This window comes from Bufo bufo, chromosome 2, assembly GCF_905171765.1.
Source record: "Bufo bufo chromosome 2, aBufBuf1.1, whole genome shotgun sequence".
Lineage (NCBI taxonomy): Eukaryota > Metazoa > Chordata > Amphibia > Anura > Bufonidae > Bufo > Bufo bufo.
In genome coordinates, this window is record NC_053390.1 from 761,759,740 (window position 1) to 761,779,672 (window position 19,933).

A 19,933-nucleotide genomic window follows, 5' to 3' on the forward strand; every position below is an offset into this window, starting at 1 on the left:
GAAAAATGTGAAGTCCATAAATGGCGGATCCGTTTTTTCCAATGCATTTTTTCATTGTGATCAAAATCCTGATCAGGATTCAAATGTAATCCATTTTCACACGTTTTTCCGTATCCGGCGGGCAGTTCCAGTGTCGGAATGGAACGCCGGATTAAAACAACGCTAGTGTGAAAGTAGCCTAAGGCAAGAAAGGAGCTCAATGTAATGTGATTACAACTAACACATCCAGATAACCCGGAGAAAATATTACAAGAAAACCCCATTAGTGCACATCCACGAGGGCAGGAAATCTGCAGCAACATTCACAGGGGTTTGCATGTGGATTTTGCTGGAACGTTTAAAATCCATGGAAGAAATCTGCATTGTGAACTGGCATTCTCCAAATTTAGGCTTGCTGCACCCTAACGTTCACAGATCCCGCAGGCTTATAATGGGGTCCCACGGAGATCCGCCAGCTATCTGGCAAATATGCAGAAAATTGGCCGGACATATACCGCTGGGTTTTGTCCGGCCGATTTGCAGACTTCTATGTCGGAGCAGCCTGCCGGTAGACTGTACCGGTAATGTGGAACCAGCCTTACGGCCCACACCGTGAGATGTGTCGCCCACTTTGCTAGTATTGTAAGATGCTGCCGATTTTCAGCATACATATCAGCAGCATTTTGATCCCACGTGGACGTTCCCTTTATAAGTCTTCTTTTCTCATCCTTCCACCTGCTCCTCATTCATTTTGTTTGTCTTCCCCTTGACGGGTTTTTGGTTACAGAGGACCCGTCACCTTTCCCGACATGTCTATTTCAGTAAACACTTGTATTTCCAGTAATATAAAAATGTTGGTTCATCTCTTCTTTTAACTCCATTTTGTGTCTTTCCTCTGCTTCTCATATTGGAATTGGTGAATAAACAATGGATGTACCAGTTGGTGGGGGAGGGGAGGGGTGGTTTATATACAATCTGACACTGTCCAACCAGTGCTGAAGGTATGAGACTCGGTAGGGACGACACGCCTGTTTGACAAGGGGAATGGTAACACCCAGTTGTCAATTTCTGCATGCATTTCTAAGAGGAATAACGGATGAACAGCATGATCAGAAACAAGCAGTTACTAAAACAGACATGTCCGGAGAGGGGACGGGTCCTCTATAGGTCGCTGTGGCTGGGCATGCAGTTTAATGCTCCGTGCAGGCATACAATTCACCTTTGTGCAATGCCAAGGGTACAAACTGCCGTCTTTCTGATGCCATATAGAGCATTTTATTTTGGTGCAGCGTCTGCTTGAAATATCCTGGTATAAAAAATGTGCTTATTCTCTACTGTAAGAACTGACAAGTAAAATAAAAATGGAAAAAAAAGTTAACATTTCTGTAATACTATTTCCTAGCTTTGCCTTCGAATGCCTAAAGAAAAAAATTCTAAGTCTTCTCTGTATGAACCATTATAAATCCCAGTGCATAACCTCCAAAAACAGCAAAATAGCATGAGGATACCTAAGTGAAAACAATACTATTCATTAGAACATACCCAAAAAAGGAAAAATGGCTGCCGACTGGTAAAATAGAGCGTACTACAATGAAATGTATGGAGGACTGGAGAGGTCAAGAACTGGTTGTCTGACTGTTCCTCTTTCCATCCTACAGGAATCATAATCACATTGACTTGATTAGGCATTTTTCAGTTTTTATGTATATTATAATATTTCCTTTGAGCTAAGCAGCCCTCTTGTGTCTCTTCTCCCCAGAACACGGTTGTGGAGGCGTCCATCCAGCTGCCGGCTGCACTCTTTGTACCTAAAGAGAGAGAGAAGCGCGAGAGGCGAGCAGCGGATGAGTTTGTGTACAAGCTGCAGCTCATAGCGTTCAGAAATGGAAAGCTATTCCCGGCCACGGGGAACTCCACGCACCTCGCTGACGATGGAATGAGACGCTCCGTGGTGACGCCCGTCATTCTAGCCAAGCTAGGTTTGTACTGAAATATCTTAGTCTCTGTACAATGGACGGGTGTCCGAGTATGTCCCCGCGTCAGGGGTGTTGCGTACAGTCAGTACCCTTGTGTATGGAGGGGTTGTACAGATGTAAGCACAGCAACAAGCATCGTAATTGGGAAGCCCAGGCATGGAGAGAGACTACTTCACATTGAGCAGATATGTTGCCAAGTGCACTCTCAGATACTCAGCGAGTATCACACATAGGACATAATCTAATTAAGGGACCCCGTGCACGGTACTCGTAGGCCATCGAGTGGTTGGTGAGACAACCACACCACCAGCGTGCAGTTTCATCTCTCCACACTTGATGTCAGATCAAAATGACAGTATGTCCAGACAGCCCCTGTAATGAGCAAGAGAGCTTACAAAAAAGAATTAAAAAAAAAAATCCCACTCTTTATGGAATGCCTGTGCTTTTAACTGATGCATGGAGACTAAATCATTACAGCAATATCTGGAACCAGATACCATGAGACAGAAATCTGTTGGGCTCATATAAGTCATTGAGGTCCCTCAGGATCTGTCGTAAAATGAACAGTAACAGCCGTTACTCCCGTCATGGCTCCCGTGAAATGGAACTCCGCATCAAGAGAGCTTTACATGACACCATTTAACCTTTTGTGCGAACATAAAAAATTCCAGCCGTCTCTAGCAAACATCGCTGTAGCTATGCTCCGAGTATGCAGACAGCAATAGGAATCTGTCAAACGGATCGAAGCGTTTGAGGACTTGTTTTATGAATGACTACACAGGCAGAATCGTGGGGCTGCACTCAGAGATAACATCATAAGGGTACATTCACACAACCGTATTTTTGGCTCTGTATCCGTTCCGCAATTTTAATGGGGCCGCAAAAGATGCGGACAGCACACAATGTGTTGTCCACATCCGTAGATCCGTTCCGCGGCCCCGCAAAAAAGATAGAGCATGTCCTATTCTTGTCCGCAATTGCGGACAAGAATATGCATTTCTATCATAGGGCCGACTACATTCACACGGCCGGTATCTGTGTTTTGCGGACCGCAAAACATACGGTCGTGTGAATGTAGCCTAAAAGTGAACAGGTGAACAATCGGGAGGAGGTGAGAAAATTGAGATGATGTGCCAGAATGAGGATTCCCATTGCAATTACAGTTCCACACAAAGTGAGGGATCTTCCAAATTGGGCAGAAAACCTGTGCTTTCATGAACAGTGCGTTGTCTTCAAAATCTCTTCTCTCGATCTCTGATCGCTGTATCATGTGTTGTTTTTGTGGCTTTTCTAGATGGTCCAAACAAGAACCCTCCTAGCGTGCCCATTAACATTACCCTCCGCCGCATTGCTCATGGGAAGGACCCTGTGGCAGCTCAGTGGGACTTTGACCTTCTCAATGGACAAGGTGGATGGAAGTCAGAAGGCTGCAGTATCATAGCATCCGATGAAAACACCACCACAATACAGTGCCTGACGCTCAGCAACTACGCTGTGTTAATGGTAGGATTTACAGCTCAGCGCGCTGCCCAGGCCGTTAGTATATGAAGCCTAGTTTATATTACACAGTGCGACATAGACAACTACCGATCCAGCACGTGTATAAATCACTGGAGTGCGCACCATCGTCTTTATAATTAGTGTCTAACTTTTATGTTTTTTTCCACTCATATAGTTATTTCAGGATTGGAAGGAAGCCTGCTGTACTGTAGGAGGGAAAGGCAATGCACGCGCTTTAGTTTAGTTTTAGCACTGCCTTGTTATTTAAAGGGGTTGTCCAGTATTGGGTGAAAGAGGTCCTGCTTTACAAAAACAGTTCCATTAATGTCAATAGGATAGCTTTGGTGTTGCATCTCATCTCCATTGAAATGAATAGTGCAATTCAAATGATCACAGCACGCATCTATTAACTGGCTTCCTCTGGGTGCTCGCCTGGATTCGTTCCCAGCTCCACCTCAGGAACACTTGTGTCAATCTAAGTGTACACTTAGACAGCACTCCTAAATTGAAGGTAAAAAAAAATCAGTGATTTTTATTCAGCCGGACATATTGATGTGTAATAAATTCAGGCAACGTTTCGTGCTATATGTAGCCCTTCATCAGGCCTGGTGTATAGACACAATCATGTGGACGCCGGTGCTGAATCTCCATTGAAATGAATAAGATTACTTGGGAAAGTAAACAGGTGTTTTTTTTTTGGGGGGGTTTTTTTAATTCCTTCCTGGACAACCCCTTTAAATGGTTGTCCCACAAGTGTATAGCATGTTTATTGTATGGATCATAAAAATGATCAATGCCTTATATGCTGCTAAAAATGATCCTATGAAGAGAGATTACGTTTGCTTATGTAGTATGGCGCCACCTGGTGCAGACAGTGTATACCAATGTGCACATCCTCCTAATGAGCTGCGTGTGGGTGGACACACAGGTTCTCAGCCACTCTCCCCACAGCCGGGTCTCTTCATGGTGATCCTTGCTTTCTGCCCTGCTTGTCAGGAGAGAAGGTACAGCAGAGAACACGACTTCTGCAGGGAAAATAAGAAGAGACTCTATTGTCAGCTGCCAGGGGGGGAAGAGGACTGATTCTGTCCAGTGCCACCCCCCGCAGCACAAATTAGCAGCAAGGGGGACACATGGAGGCAAAAATGATCAAAAGGGTATTTTTTATGCTAGAAAAGCAACAGATTAGTTTAAAATGACAATTAAGAGCTATCCTGGACTTTTGTTATGAATTTGATACAAGATTATCCCTTTTTAACCTTTCCTGTATTTTTCCCTTTTCTGTAAAGGATCTAACTGGAGCAGAGATCTACACGTATCCAGTGACTCTCCTGCATCCGGTGGTGTATGCGGCTACCGTGGTGCTGCTTTTGTGCCTGCTGATGCTGATTATCAGCTATTTGTACTATCACAGGTATGGTGACCCTCCACAACCTCATCCTCTTTGTTTTTTTTCTTGACGTTGCCAAATTAGATGCCCTTTATCTACATGACTAGTACTTCTGGCCTTTGTATTATTGTAGTATTAGGCCGCATTCACATGACCGTGTGCACTTTGAAATGTGGCCCGTGTGACGGCCACATTTACCGGACCGACCTGAGCTGAAGTCACTGCATCATAGTGATTTACAATGCTGTGAGTTCCTGTTCACCTGAGGGTCGAATGCTCCATGCTGAAAGGGATGCTGTGAGTGCAGGACCATAGACGTGCGGTGGGGCTGGAGCTCACAGCATCATAGATCACACGAGCTGCGGTCAGTCCGGGAAATGTGTCTGGCATTTCACAGACCAAACATGGCCATGTGGAAGCAGCCTGATTTCTATATTGTATTACTAGGGCAGGACCCTTCATCAGGACAGTCGGTTCTCATTGTAATTTTACTTGTTTGTATCCTTTTAGCGTGATCCGGGTCAGCCTGAAGTCCTGGCACATGTTGGTTAACCTCTGTCTTCACATCCTCCTGACCTGCACAGTGTATGTGGGAGGCGTAAACCAGACCAGGAATGCCCGTGTTTGTCAGGCGGTAAGTATGAAGACTTCCGTATAAGAATAAAGCTCCGGAATACCATTAAAACGCCACTAGGGATTAACAATTTCCAAAAATGATTGATACATTCTCAAACCCCAAAGGGACCCTCACTAACCGTATAAATAACTAAGGGTAGGCGTAAACCCCACTACAAGCTGTGAAAAGCTAGTCTTGTATCATCCCTCCTGACATGTCTTGTGGTAGATAGGACACATGACAGAGCCACATGGGAGATGTTCTAAAGCTGGGGCTACACAGAGACACATGGAACACAGCCGGCAAAACAGCGTATGGTTGCATGAATGTGCATGCTACATGACAGTGGTTTCTAAACAGATCTACTAAAGCCTTTGTAAAAAACAAAAAAATATTTTTTCTATAATGTCTTAATAATTATAATTGTTACAGCTAAATTATTTTTAGGATAAGCCACCCATATTAGATCATGGGGGGTCATTTTAGTCGTGATTGCAGCTGGTATTGTACGAAACGGCTTCGTCAGCCAGGACACAGTGGGGCAGGTTTATTTGTGAAAAGGAAAACTGATTTAGTTGCCCCCAAAGATTTCTGGGCCCCTGAACACTGGATGTAGTCTGTGCCAAAATGTTTCTTTTTTTTTTACCTGAATTTATCTTAACGTTTGTTCCGTCAACTCAAGTAGAAATGTAAAGATAAGCACTGGTCATTATTCTGAATCGCAGACCGATGACTATCAAGTAGCACTTCACCAACATCTGGTTGGGACCTCAGTTTGAGAAGCAGTGACTAAAGCTTCATCCCAGTGAAGGGAATGGGACGGAGCTGTGCTATTGGTGCAGCAGCACCTTCAGACAGCTTGCTGGTGGATAAACTGAGGGTCGGACCTCAATATAACAAATTAATAGCAAAGACAGGTGCACTCTGCGGTCTTACTAAACCCTCAAACTGATTTTAAAATTGAGAGATTAGTCAACATGTCCTACGGTGTAGAACATGTCTAAGCCCGGGCACCACGCCAAGGTTTCTCAAGTAGCCCGGGACCTAACACTCTCCTACCTCAGCCGTATGGGCGATACCAGGAGCCAGTGGGCAAATTACAGGAGCATAAGGCCGACTCACAAACAACTCACCAGTTACCTCCAGCATGTAACCATGCTAGCAATGGGAGGAGGGAGGAGTCTGCGAGTCCCACTCAAGACTGGCTGATATAGCCCAGGCCTCACAGGTGCACCTAAATGTGGCCTGTAGATGGAAAACAGGCACATTTAAATAGGAGTTTATACACCTCCAGGAATCTATATATACAAACTAAGAAGACAGGTTGGCATTAGCAGGAGGTGCTTCAAACCCACATGCAGTTGTGCATATATATAGGGGAGCAAATCCTGTACTTGTGGCCCTTGCTAATGGCGATCCCCAGCAAAAATGCATACAATGGAGGATGCCCGCAGCGAACCACAAGTACCACAATATACATCCTACACAAGGTACCATCATGTGACAGGCCATGGGGCGCTTTGATTGCACACAGAGGGATATTATTCAAGTCATTATTTAATTTCTGAAGTTCATTGGTTGGACCGGACCCCATTTAGGTTCATTTCAGACAAGCGTTTCCTCCCCGGGAAACGCTCTGTGAGGGGTCGTGATTTGACATGAGCGCATGACATTATACTAATTTATAATGCTGTGTGTCTGCCTGACCTAAACTGTAATGATTTGTACTCCCATAATGCCATCCGTACAAATCATTACAGCATGGGCAGAGACCCACAGCATTATAAAACATTCTAATGTCACATAACGCTGCCGCCTGGAGTGTGCTTCCCAGTGTGGTCACGCTCGTCTGAAATTAGCCTTAGGGGGTCTGAAAGGGAATGAAAACTTATGCACTCACAGCTTTTCTTGTTTAAAAATAAGGTATTCGTTTCATTCCACTGTAGCAATCTGGACTACTTGGTCAGGTCCCTTAGATAAAATCTAAATTAAAAACCTTTTTAATGACAGGTTGTAATGTAACAAAACAGGAAAAACCGCAGGGAGGGTGAATACTTTCACAAGCACTGCGTTCATGGCCATCTTTTTTAAAGTATCGTATAGCCCCTTTAACATCATGGATCTCACGGCCGCATGGTCAGTCGAAGTAACGCTACATTTCTTTGCAGGTTGGGATTCTCCTCCATTACTGTACACTCGCCACTTTGCTATGGGTCGGAGTCACAGCGCGCAACATATACAAGCAGGTCACCAAAAAAGCCAAGCGCTGTCAGGATCCTGATGAGCTCCCTCCGCCTCCTAGACCGATGCTGAGGTGTGTGATAAATGACTAAATATATGCCTATGTGAAGATGATGTAGTCATACTTACTGCCTTATTGTAGTTCTGATGGTTTATCCAGTAGGTGGCGCAAAAGTCCTAATGGAGCCTCGTTAATTTTTTTTTATCCCCTTTAACTTTTGGACTGTATCCAAGGAAAATACTTCTGACATTGTGTATATATGTGCGAAAGTGATGAATGAAGTGGTCATGTTTGCTTAAAGGAAGTGTCAATGAAGTCAAATATTCAGCAGAAGTAGGAAACCATTAAGGAAATGGTTGTTTACATTGAGTTTTTCCTCGTGTTGGATTGTGTTTAATTACTATTTTTGTTGGCGTCATTTATCGGTTTCCTTTATTTTTGTTATATTTTTTTTTTCTCTTTAGATTTTATCTTATTGGAGGCGGCATTCCTATCATTGTATGTGGAATAACAGCAGCAGCAAACATTAAGAACTACGGTAGCCGGCCAACTGCCCCATAGTGAGTGTCTCATATTCAGTCCTATGCTATTCTACACCATCGTGATGATAGTTCTAACAATCTTTTTATTATATTTTTAGTTGCTGGATGGCATGGGAGCCCAGCCTGGGAGCCTTCTATGGTCCTGCCAGTTTCATTGTATTCATCAACTGTATGTACTTCCTCAGTATATTCATTCAGCTGAAGCGCCATCCCGACAGAGTATTTGAACTGAAAGAGCAAACCGAGGAACAGCAGCGCTTAGCGGCCAGCGAAAACGGGGAGGGGAACCAGCAGGACTCGCTGTCAGTGTCTTTGGTATCTACATCTGCCTTGGAGAACGAGCAGACGTTCCAAGCTCAGCTTCTCGGCGCCAGCCTTACTTTGTTCCTCTACGTTTCCCTTTGGATATTTGGTGCTTTATCCGTCTCCTTGTACTATCCAATGGACGTGGTCTTCAGTTGCTTTTTTGGCGTGACTTGTTTAAGCCTTGGTGCCTTTTTGGTTGTACATCACTGTATGAACCGGGAGGATGTGAGACGGGCGTTAATCAATATGTTATGCCCAGGTAGGACCACATATTCGGTGCAAGTCAACGTCCCACCTTCCAACTCTTCTGCTGCCAACGGTGAGGCGCCAAAGTGTACGAACAGCAGCGCCGAGTCTTCATGTACCAATAAAAGCGCATCCAGCGTCAAAAACTCCTCGCAGGGCTGCAAGTTGACTAATTTACAAGCGGCAGCAGCGCAATGTAACACAAACCCCTTACCAGTCAACATGGCACCCCAACTTGACAATAGCTTGACTGAACATTCCTTGGACAACGATATAAAGATGCATGTTGCGCCGGTGGAGGTGCAGTATCGGCCAAATGGTCACCCGTCCAGGCATCACAAAAACAGAAGTAAACACCGCTCTAGTAGGCTCACCGTTCTTAGGGAGTACGCATATGACGTTCCCACCAGCGTCGATGGCAGCGTACAGAACGCAGTACCAAAAAGTCGTCCGAGCTACTCAGAAGGTCACTCGCGTAGCCGGAGGGCTTACTTAGCCTACAGAGAGCGCCATTTTAACCAGAGCCATCAAGACAGTAGCGACGCTGGAAGCACGCTTCCTAGGTATAGCAGAAATATGGAAAGGCCTCCATCCGCCAACCACAAAAAAGACATTTTGAGGGAACCCATTGCCGTGGAGCTTGAAAGTCAGCAGAAATCATACGGCCTAAATTTGGCAGTCCAAAGCGAACCGGTTAAAAATGAAGTGACCGAGGAGCCACCCACAAACACAGACAGCAATGGGAATGTTAGGACTGGTCTTTGGAAACATGAAACTACTGTGTAGTCTCTCCATGCTGGTTCGCCCTTTGAAGTTGAGACAAGGAACAATTCCATGATTTCAAAGGCTTTTACAAATTGTTTACAGGGACTTCTTTTAGCCTATACACTACGAGAGGATACTATGAAGGAGGAGATCTGCTATAACTTCAAGAGACTTTGTATTTCAAAAAGACTGTTTTTGTCCACGCGTGATTTTTAATATTTTTTTATATATATTTTTTTTTTTAAAGAAAAGCAAAAGGAAAAAAAAAAAATTTATGTATTTTTTGACACATACCGGATGCCTTGTTTCTTATCGGATTTGTATTTAAACATGTAATAAACAGCGTTTGCCACTGTCACTTTTTTTTTTATAACTGTTGTCACTAGACTATGTCAGACTCTGTAGGGACATAAATGATCATACCCAGTTGTTACTTTATTGATTATTTTAATGCATCTTTATAAGAAAAGATGCTCTAGAATTTATACAGATTCCTCATAATTTAGATTTCATGGGAAAGCATGGGGTGTCGCAGTACGTGACATGACGCAGCAGTCGCAAAAAAATCAGACCAGATGGAAAGTCTCAGTTGAGTTTAATAAAAGTCACGTTTGACATGGTTGTGTTTTTGCAGCTGAATCACAGCCCTAAAATATTCATGCGACAGCAAATTGCAGGCAAGAAGTCTAAATTCGCAATAAGAAGTCCAAATTAACATTATATGCACATTTTTGGATTGTGGGAAAAAACCCATGCAAACACAGCGTGAACATGCAGATATTGTCCACATGTGAATTGGAGCCCAGGACCTGTGTGCTGCAAGGCAACAGTACTAACCACTGAACCAGACCAGATGTGAACTAGGCTACGTTCACATCTAATACACCTAGAAAAAGGGCCAAAAGTATTCCTCACCGGCAGGTGCAATTAAAGGGAGTCTTTCACGCCGATTCACTGTATTAACCTAATAACAGACTTATGTCCACGGCATCCCCCCTATTAAAACTGTGCTTTACCGTATGTTGCTTGCTATCATCGTTCTGCCGAAAAACACTTTTAATCCATATGCAAATTAGGCTGTGAAGGTGCCCAGCGGCGGCGTTACAACGGCCGGTGCCCAGGCCCCTGGGTCATTTTCATACGAATCCACACCCCCTCCGCCGCGTCTGCCCGCCCTTGGTCTCTGCTCTAACCTCCCTCCTCCCGTCCGTAATCCCGAGCATGCGCCGATGACCGCAATATCGGCGCGTGCGCATTGAATGTCCACGTTCTTGCCGTGATGCGCTGTGATCACGGCAAGAACGTAAGTTACGCCGGCGCATGCGCACGGTAAACTATGATGCCCCGGCCAGACTGTTGTCATTCAATGCGCACGCGCCGATATCACGGTCATCGGCGCATGCTCGAGACCAGGAGGAGGGAGGTTAGAGCAGAGACCAAGGGCGGGCAGACGCGGCAGAGGGGGAGTGGATTCGTATGAAAATGACCCAGGGGCCTGGGCATCGGCCGTTGTAACGCCGCCCCTGGGCACCTTCACAGCCTAATTTGCATATGGATTAAAAGTGTTTCGGCAGAACGATGATGGCAAGCAACATACTGTAAGCACAGTTTTAATAGGGGGGATGCCGTGGACATAAGTCTGTCATTAGGTTAATACGCTGAATCGGCGTGAAAGACTCCCTTTAAGTGATAACCCCCGAAAAATAAATGTCCAGCACACTGCATACACAGATTTATATGAAAATAAGTCAATATTTTATTAAATATAAGTAAAAAATTACAAACATATGATATGGACATATCCACACGGAGGTGCCACAACATAGGTCACATACACTCGCCTAAAGAATTATTAGGAACACCTGTTCTATTTCTCATTAATGCAATTATCTAGTCAACCAATCACATGGCAGTTGCTTCAATGCATTTAGGGGGGTGGTCCTGGTCAAGACAATCTCCTGAACTCCAAACTGAATGTCAGAATGGGAAAGAAAGGCGATTTAAGCAATTTTGAGCGTGGCATGGTTGTTGGTGCCAGACGGGTCGGTCTGAGTATTTCACAATCTGCTCAGTTACTGGGATTTTCACGCACAACCATTTCTAGGGTTTACAAAGAATGGTGTGAAAAGGGAAAAACATCCAGTATGCAGCAGTCCTGTGGGCAAAAATGCCTTGTGGATGCTAGAGGTCAGAAGAGAATGGGCCGACTGATTCAAGCTGATAGAAGAGCAATGTTGACTGAAATAACCACTCGTTACAACCAAGGTATGCAGCAAAGCATTTGTGAAGCCACAACACGCACAACCTTGAGGCGGATGGGCTACAACAGCAGAAGACCCCACCGGGTACCACTCATCTCCACTACAAATAGGAAAAAGAGGCTACAATTTGCACGAGCTCACCAACATTGGACTGTTGAAGACTGGAAAAATGTTGCCTGGTCTGATGAGTCTCGATTTCTGTTGAGACATTCAAATGGTAGAGTCCGAATTTGGCGTAAACAGTATGAGAACATGTATCCATCCTCTGATGGCTACTTCCAGCAGGATAATGCACCATGTCACAAAGCTCGAATCATTTCACATTGGTTTCTTGAACATGACAATGAGTTCACTGTGCTAAAATGGGCCCCACAGTCACCAGATCTCAACCCAATAGAGCATCTTTGGGATGTGGTGGAACGGGAGCTTCGTGCCCTGGATGTGCATCCCTCAAATCTCCATCAACTGCAAGATGCTATCCTATCAATATGGGCCAACATTTCTAAAGAATGCTATCAGCACCTTGTTGAATCAATGCCACGTAGAATTAAGGCAGTTCTGAAGGCAAAAGGGGGTCCAACACCGTATTAGTATGGTGTTCCTAATAATACTTTAGGTGAGTGTAGACAGTAGTGTATGTAACAGCAGTGTATAGAAGTATAGACCAAAATATGGCACTGCAAATAATACATAATAGTATACAGACCAAGAAGTGTGCTCCTCCTAAAACACCCCAACACGTGTTTCGTGTCGGCTTCCTTAGGGGAAATGTTTTATCTAATTAAAGTTATCCCATGAGTAGCAGTAGTCACGTATCTACTGGATAGGTTATAAATGTAGAGTTGCAGGGAGATCAACTGCTGCTAGTCCCAGGGCACCTGAAAATGGAGCCCTTCCCTCCTTAGTACCCCCATTTGAATGAAGCAGTAGTGCACTTGTCGATCCATGGCTCCATTCACTTCTATAATGCAGCAAGCTGTCTGTGTCAGTCTCTTAGAGGTCAATGGAGCTTTGGATTAACGTGCGCAATATTGTTCCAGCCACACTGGAGACTCGGGGGTGCGGGAAACCAGTTCATGGTATCGGTGGGCGTCTCCGTGGTTGGATGCTCAGCAACATAGTTATATGTCACCTGTGGAAAGCTGATAAATGCTGTCCTGGGTTATGCCTTGTAAGCCTCTATGCACATGGCTGGCACCATCCCACCACTGAGTTGTACGCAGCTGTAATATGGTGACCATGAAAGTGTATGATTCTATACCGTACCTCTATGTGCCTCAGCCTTCATATAGAGAATTTTTCTTTTGGCTTTCTGCTCCATCAGATGTCGGGTTCAGAGGAATTTGTGGTACGTACATTACCCAGCATACAGTATCTCAATTTTTGTAAATATTTTATTATATCTTTTCATGGGACAACACTGAAGATCTGACACTTTGATACAATGTAAAGTAGTCAGTGTACAGCTTGTAGAACAGTGTATATTTGGCTGTGCCCTCAGCACGCAGCCATTAATGTCTAAACTGCTGGCAAAAAAAGGAAGTACACCCCCCAGTGAAAATGGCCAAATTGTGCCCAAAGTGACAATATTTTGTGTGACCACCCAATATTTCCCAGCACTGCCTTAACTCTCTTGGGCATGGAGTTCACTAGAGCTTCACAGGTTGCCACTGGAATACGCTTCACTCCACTCCTCCATAACGACATCACGGAGCCGGTAAATGTTAACCCCTTCCCGACCCATGACGTACTACTACGTCATGGGAACCACTGCATTCCTGCAATTTGACGTAATAGTATGTCATGGTGATCACGTGGGCACCGGAGTGGTGCGTGCGCGATCACTGCAGGGGCCCAGCAGTCCCTGATAGCCGGGCCCCTGCTGTATCCGCCGGCATCGCTGTAAAATCTGATGCTGGCGGATTAACCTCTTCTATGCCGCTGACCGCGACACAGAAGGGATTCGTGTCGGGTGACTGAACGCATCGAGTCCCTGCGCTGCTGTGGCGGGGACCCGATGCGTGACAAGGCAGCCTGATGCCATGGGAAGCTTCCCAATGCCTTGCATGGCATCGGAACCTGCCTTCTACGGGTGCCGAGGAGATCCAGCCTCAGGCTGGGGTTCCTAGGCAACCTGTTAGTGTATGACACTGAGTCATACACTAACAGGCAATGCATTACAATACAGATGTATTGTAATGCATTGCAGAGGGGATCAGACCCCCAAAAGTGAACATCAGAAATAAAGTAAAGAAAAAAAAAGTTTGTGTTTTTAATAAAGTAATAAAATTAATGAAGTAAAAAAAGAAAAAACGCCCCTTTCCCCTTATTTTATCATCAAAAACAGGAGAAAAAAAAAACGCACATATATTAGTAATCGCCGCGCCGCTCTATAAATATATCGCATGATCTACCCTGTCTGATAAACACCATAAAAAATTTTTAATAAAATTTGTTACATTACAAAAATTGGAACAGCAAGTGATCAAAAAGGCGTATGCCCCCCAAAATAGTACCTATCAGACCATCACCTCCTCTTCCAAAAAGAGACCCTGCCTAAGAGAATAGGTTAAAAAAAATAAAAAAGCTATGGCTCTCAGACTATAGATACATTAAAATATTATTTCGGTTTTAAAAATGCTATTATTGTGTAAAACTTAAATAAGAAAAAGTAGACGTATTAGGTATTGCCACGTCTGTAACGATCTGCTCTATAAAAGGCACATGACTAGGGATGAGCGAACCCGAACTGTATAGTTCGGGTTCGTACCGAATTTTGGGGTGTCCGTGACACGGACCCGAACCCGAACATTTTCGTAAAAGTCCGGGTTCAGGTTCGGTGTTCGGCGCTTTCTTGGCGCTATTTGAAAGGCTGCAAAGCAGCCAATCAACAAGCGTCATACTACTTGGCCCAAGAGGCCATCACAGCCATGCCTACTATTGGCATGGCTGTGATTGGCCAGTGCACCATGTGACCCAGCCTCTATTTAAGCTGGTGTCACGTAGCGCCGCACGTCACTCTGCTATGATCAGTATAGGGAGAGGTTGCAGCTGCGACGTTAGGGCGAGATTAGGCAGATTAACTCCTCCAAAAGACTTCATTCTGTGATCGATCTGCAGCTGTGGATCATTGAAGTGCTATTATTGACTTGCTCACTTTTTTGAGGCTGCCCAGAGCGTTTTTAGATCACTTTTTTTCTGGGGTGATCGGCGGCCACTTTGTGACTTGTGGTGCGCCAGCACGAGCTATCACCAAGTGTATTTAACCATCGATAGTGTGGTTATTTTGTGCTATATCCTACATCAGCTGCAGGCTGAGCCTGTGTCACCGAAGTGCATTTAACCATCAACAGTCTGGTTATTTTTTGGCCATATACTACATCTGGTGCAGGCTGAGCCTGTGTCACCCAAGTGCATTTAACCATCAACAGTGTGGTTATTTTTTGGCCATATATTACTTCACATATATTACATCAGCGCCTAAAAAATAGACCTGACATTTCTATTCAACCAAATCTGTACTGTTTTAGCTGGTCAAGTTATTTGTATTGACCGTAAAAGCACACTTTTTTTTCTGGGTTGAAAAACCATTCCCAAATTTGCCATTCTCAAAATAACTAGTTTCTGGTATTTGAGGCCTACTTGAAATCTATCCCAAAAAGAAAATCTTACATTGAAGGTATTGATAGTGTCATTCAGAAAAACCTAAGACACACGCTAGCGTGCTGATAGAAGTGTGATTCTGTGATTAAACCTATACCTGTCACACAGCGCAAAAAAAAAAACAGGTCTCACATCTCTATTCAACCAAATCTGCACTGTTTTAGCTGGTCAAGTTATTTGTAGTGACCGTAAAAGCAGACTTTTTGTTCTGGGTTGAAAAAGCATTCCCAAATTTGCCATTCTCAAAATTGTGGTGAACGGGAACAATGAGGAAAACATCTAATAAGGGACGTGGACATGGTCGTGGTCGTGGTGGTGTTAGTGGACCCTCTGGTGCTGGGAGAGGACGTGGCCGTTCTGCCACAGCCACACGTCCTAGTGAACCAACTACCTCAGGTCCCAGTTGCCAGCAGAATTTACAGCGATATTTGGTGGGGCCCAATGCCGTTCTAAGGATGGTAAGGCCTGAGCAGGTACAGGCATTAGTCAATTGGGTGGCCGACAGTGGAACCAGCACGTTCACATTATCTCCCACCCAGTCTTCTGCAGAAAGCGCACAGATGGCGCATGAAAACCAAGCCCATCGGTCTGTCACATCACCCCCATGCATATCAGGGAAACTGTCTGAGCCTCAAGTTATGCAGCAGTCTCTTATGCTGTTTGAAGACTCTGCTGCCAGGGTTTCCCAAGGGCATCCACCTAGCCCTTCCCCAGGGGTGGAAGAGATAGAATGCACTAACGCACAACCACTTATTTTTCCTGATGATGAGGACATGGGAATACCACCTCAGCACGTCTCTGATGATGACGAAACACAGGTGCCAACTGCTGCGTCTTTCTGCAGTGTGCAGACTGAACAGGAGGTCAGGGATCAAGACTGGGTGGAAGACGATGCAGGGGACGATGAGGTCCTAGACCCCACATGGAATGAAGGTCGTGCCACTGACTTTCACAGTTCGGAGGAAGAGGCAGTGGTGAGACCGAGCCAACAGCGTAGCAAAAGAGGGAGCAGTGGGCAAAATCAGAACACCCGCCGCCAAGAGACTCCACCTGCTACTGACCGCCGCCATCTAGGACCGAGCACCCCAAAGGCAGCTTCAAGGAGTTCCCTGGCATGGCACTTCTTCAAACAATGTGCTGACGACAAGACCCGAGTGGTTTGCACGCTGTGCCATCAGAGCCTGAAGCGAGGCATTAACGTTCTGAACCTTAGCACAACCTGCATGACCAGGCACCTGCATGCAAAGCATGAACTGCAGTGGAGTAAACACCTTAAAAACAAGGAAGTCACTCAGGCTCCCCCTGCTACCTCTTCTGCTGCTGCCGCCGCCTCGGCTTCTTCTGCTGCTGCTGCCGCCGCCGCCGCCTCGGCCTCTTCTGCTGCTGCTGCTGCCGCCGCCGCCTCGGCCTCTTCCTCCGCCTCTGGAGGAACGTTGGCACCTGCCGCCCAGCAAACATGGGATGTACCACCAACACCACCACCTGCGTCACCAAGCATCTCAACCATGTCACACGGCAGCGTTCAGCTCTCCATCTCACAAACATTTGAGAGAAAACGTAAATTCCCACCTAGCCACCCTCGATCCCTGGCCCTAAATGCCAGCATTTCTAAACTACTGGCCTATGAAATGCTGTCATTTAGGCTGGTGGACACACACAGCTTCAAACAGCTCATGTCACTTGCTGTCCCACAGTATGTTGTTCCCAGCCGCCACTACTTCTCCAAGAGAGCCGTGCCTTCCCTGCACAAACAAGTGTCCGATAAAATCAAGTGTGCACTGCGCAATGCCATCTGTGGCAAGGTCCACCTAACCACAGATACGTGGACCAGTAAGCACGGCCAGGGACGCTATATCTCCCTAACTGCACACTGGGTAAATGTAGTGGCGGCTGGGCCCCAGGCGGAGAGCAGTTTGGCGCACGTCCTTCCGCCGCCAAGGATCGCAGGGCAACATTATTTGCCTCCTGTCTCCTCCTCCTCCTCAGCTTCCTCCTCCTCTTCTTCCACCTGCTCATCCAGTCAGCCACACACCTTCACCACCAACTTCAGCACTGCCCGGGGTAAACGTCAGCAGGCCGTTCTGAAACTCATATGTTTGGGGGACAGGCCCCACACCGCACAGGAGTTGTGGGGGGGGGGTATAGAACAACAGACCGACGAGTGGTTGCTGCCGGTGAGCCTCAAGCCCGGCCTGGTGGTGTGCGATAATGGGCGAAATCTCGTTGCAGCTCTGGGACTAGCCGGTTTGACGCACATCCCTTGCCTGGCGCATGTGCTGAATTTGGTGGTGCAGAAGTTCATTCGCAACTACCCCGACATGTCAGAGCTGCTGCATAAAGTGCGGGCCGTCTGTTCGCGCTTCCGGCGTTCACACCCTGCCGCTGCTCGCCTGTCTGCGCTACAGCGTAACTTCGGCCTTCCCGCTCACCGCCTCATATGCGACGTGCCCACCAGGTGGAACTCCACCTTGCATATGCTGGACAGACTGTGCGAGCAGCAGCAGGCCATAGTGGAGTTTCAGCTGCAGCACGCACGGGTCAGTCGCACTGTTGATCAGACCCACTTCACCACCAATGACTGGGCCTCCATGCGAGACCTGTGTGCCCTGTTTCGAGTACTCCACCAACATGGCCAGTGGCGATGACGCCGTTATCAGCGTTACAATACCACTTCTATGTCTCCTTGAGAAAACACTTAGGGCGATGATGGAAGAGGAGGTGGCCCAGGAGGAAGAGGGGTCATTTTTAGCACTTTCAGGCCAGTCTCTTCGAAGTGACTCAGAGGGAGGTTTTTTGCAACACCAGAGGCCAGGTACAAATGTGGCCAGACAGGGCCCACTACTGGAGGACGAGGAGGACGAGGAGGAGGAGGAGGTGGAGGAGGATGAGGATGAGGATGAAGCATGTTCACAGCGGGGTGGCACCCAAATCAGCTCGGGCCCATCACTGGTGCGTGGCTGGGGGGAAACACAGGACGATGACGATACGCCTCCCACAGAGGACAGCTTGTCCTTACCTCTGGGCAGCCTGGCACACATGAGCGACTACATGCTGCAGTGCCTGCGCAACGACAGCAGAGTTGCCCACATTTTAACGTGTGCGGACTACTGGGTTGCCACCCTGCTGGATCCCCGGTACAAAGACAATGTGCCCACCTTCCTTCCTACACTGGAGCGTGATAGGAAGATGCGCGAGTACAAGCGCACGTTGGTAGACGCGCTACTGAGAGCATTCCCAAATGTCACAGGGGAACCAGTGGAAGCCCAAGGCAAAGGCAGAGGAGGAGCAAGAGGTCGCCAACGCAGCTGTGTCACGCCCAGCTCCTCTGAGGGCAGGGTTAGCATGGCAGAGATGTGGAAAAGTTTTGTCAACACGCCACAGCTAACTGCACCACCACCTGATACAGAACGTGTTAGCAGGAGGCAACATTTCACTAACATGGTGGAACAGTACCTGTGCACACCCCTCCACGTACTGACTGATGGTTCGGCCCCATTCAACTTCTGGGTCTCCAAATTGTCCACGTGGCCAGAGCTAGCCTTTTATGCCTTGGAGGTGCTGGCCTGCCCGGCGGCCAGCGTTTTGTCTGAACGTGTATTCAGCACGGCAGGGGGCGTCATTACAGACAAACGCAGCCGCCTGTCTACAGCCAATGTGGACAAGCTGACGTTCATAAAAATGAACCAGGCATGGATCCCACAGGACCTGTCCATCCCTTGTGCAGATTAGATATTAACTACCTCCCCTTAACAATATATTATTCTACTCCAGGGCACTTCCTCATTCAATACTATTTTTAATTTCATTTTACCATTATATTGCGGGGCAACCCAAAGTTGAATGAACCTCTCCTCTGTCTGGGTGCCGGGGCCTAAATGTGTGACAGTGGCCTGTTCCAGTGGTGGGTGACGTGAAGCTTGATTCTCTGCTATGACATGAAGACTTATTCTGTGCTGACATGAAGCCAGATTCTCTTTTACGCGACCTCTCTCCTCTGCCTGGGCCTAAATATGTGACAGTGGCCTGTTCCAGTGGTGGGTGACGTGAAGCCTGATTCTCTGCTATGACATGAAGACAGATTCTGTGCTGACATAAGGCCAGATTCTCTGTTACAGGACCTCTCTCCTCTGTCTGGGTGCCGGGGCCTAAATGTGTGACAGTGGCCTGTTCCAGTGGTGGGTGACGTGAAGCCTGATTCTCTGCTATGACATGAAGACAGATTCTGCGCTGACATCAGGCCAGATTCTCTGTTACGGGACCTCTCTCCTCTGCCTGGGTGCCGGGGCCTAAATGTGTGACAGTGGCCTGTTCCAGTGGTGGGTGACGTGAAGCCTGATTCTCTGCTATGACATGAAGACAGATTCTGCGCTGACCTCTCTCCTCTGCCTGGGCCTAAATGTGTGACAGTGGCCTGTTCCAGTGGTGGGTGACGTGAAGCCTGATTCTC

General features: G+C 46.6%; 1 protein-coding gene across 1 annotated transcript in view; it reads left to right on the forward strand.

The window, feature by feature from the left end:
- ADGRA3 (adhesion G protein-coupled receptor A3) overlaps positions 1-9,908 on the forward strand; it is a 66,646-nt gene extending 56,738 nt beyond the window's left edge. Inside the window, exons 13-19 of the mRNA XM_040419030.1 lie at positions 1,739-1,958; positions 3,250-3,458; positions 4,745-4,869; positions 5,356-5,479; positions 7,630-7,775; positions 8,168-8,263; positions 8,344-9,908. Coding sequence (XP_040274964.1) covers positions 1,739-1,958; positions 3,250-3,458; positions 4,745-4,869; positions 5,356-5,479; positions 7,630-7,775; positions 8,168-8,263; positions 8,344-9,583 — 2,160 coding nt within the window. The 3' untranslated portion in view covers positions 9,584-9,908. The remainder of the gene's footprint in view (positions 1-1,738; positions 1,959-3,249; positions 3,459-4,744; positions 4,870-5,355; positions 5,480-7,629; positions 7,776-8,167; positions 8,264-8,343) is intronic.
- The last annotated feature ends 10,025 nt before the right edge of the window (positions 9,909-19,933 follow it).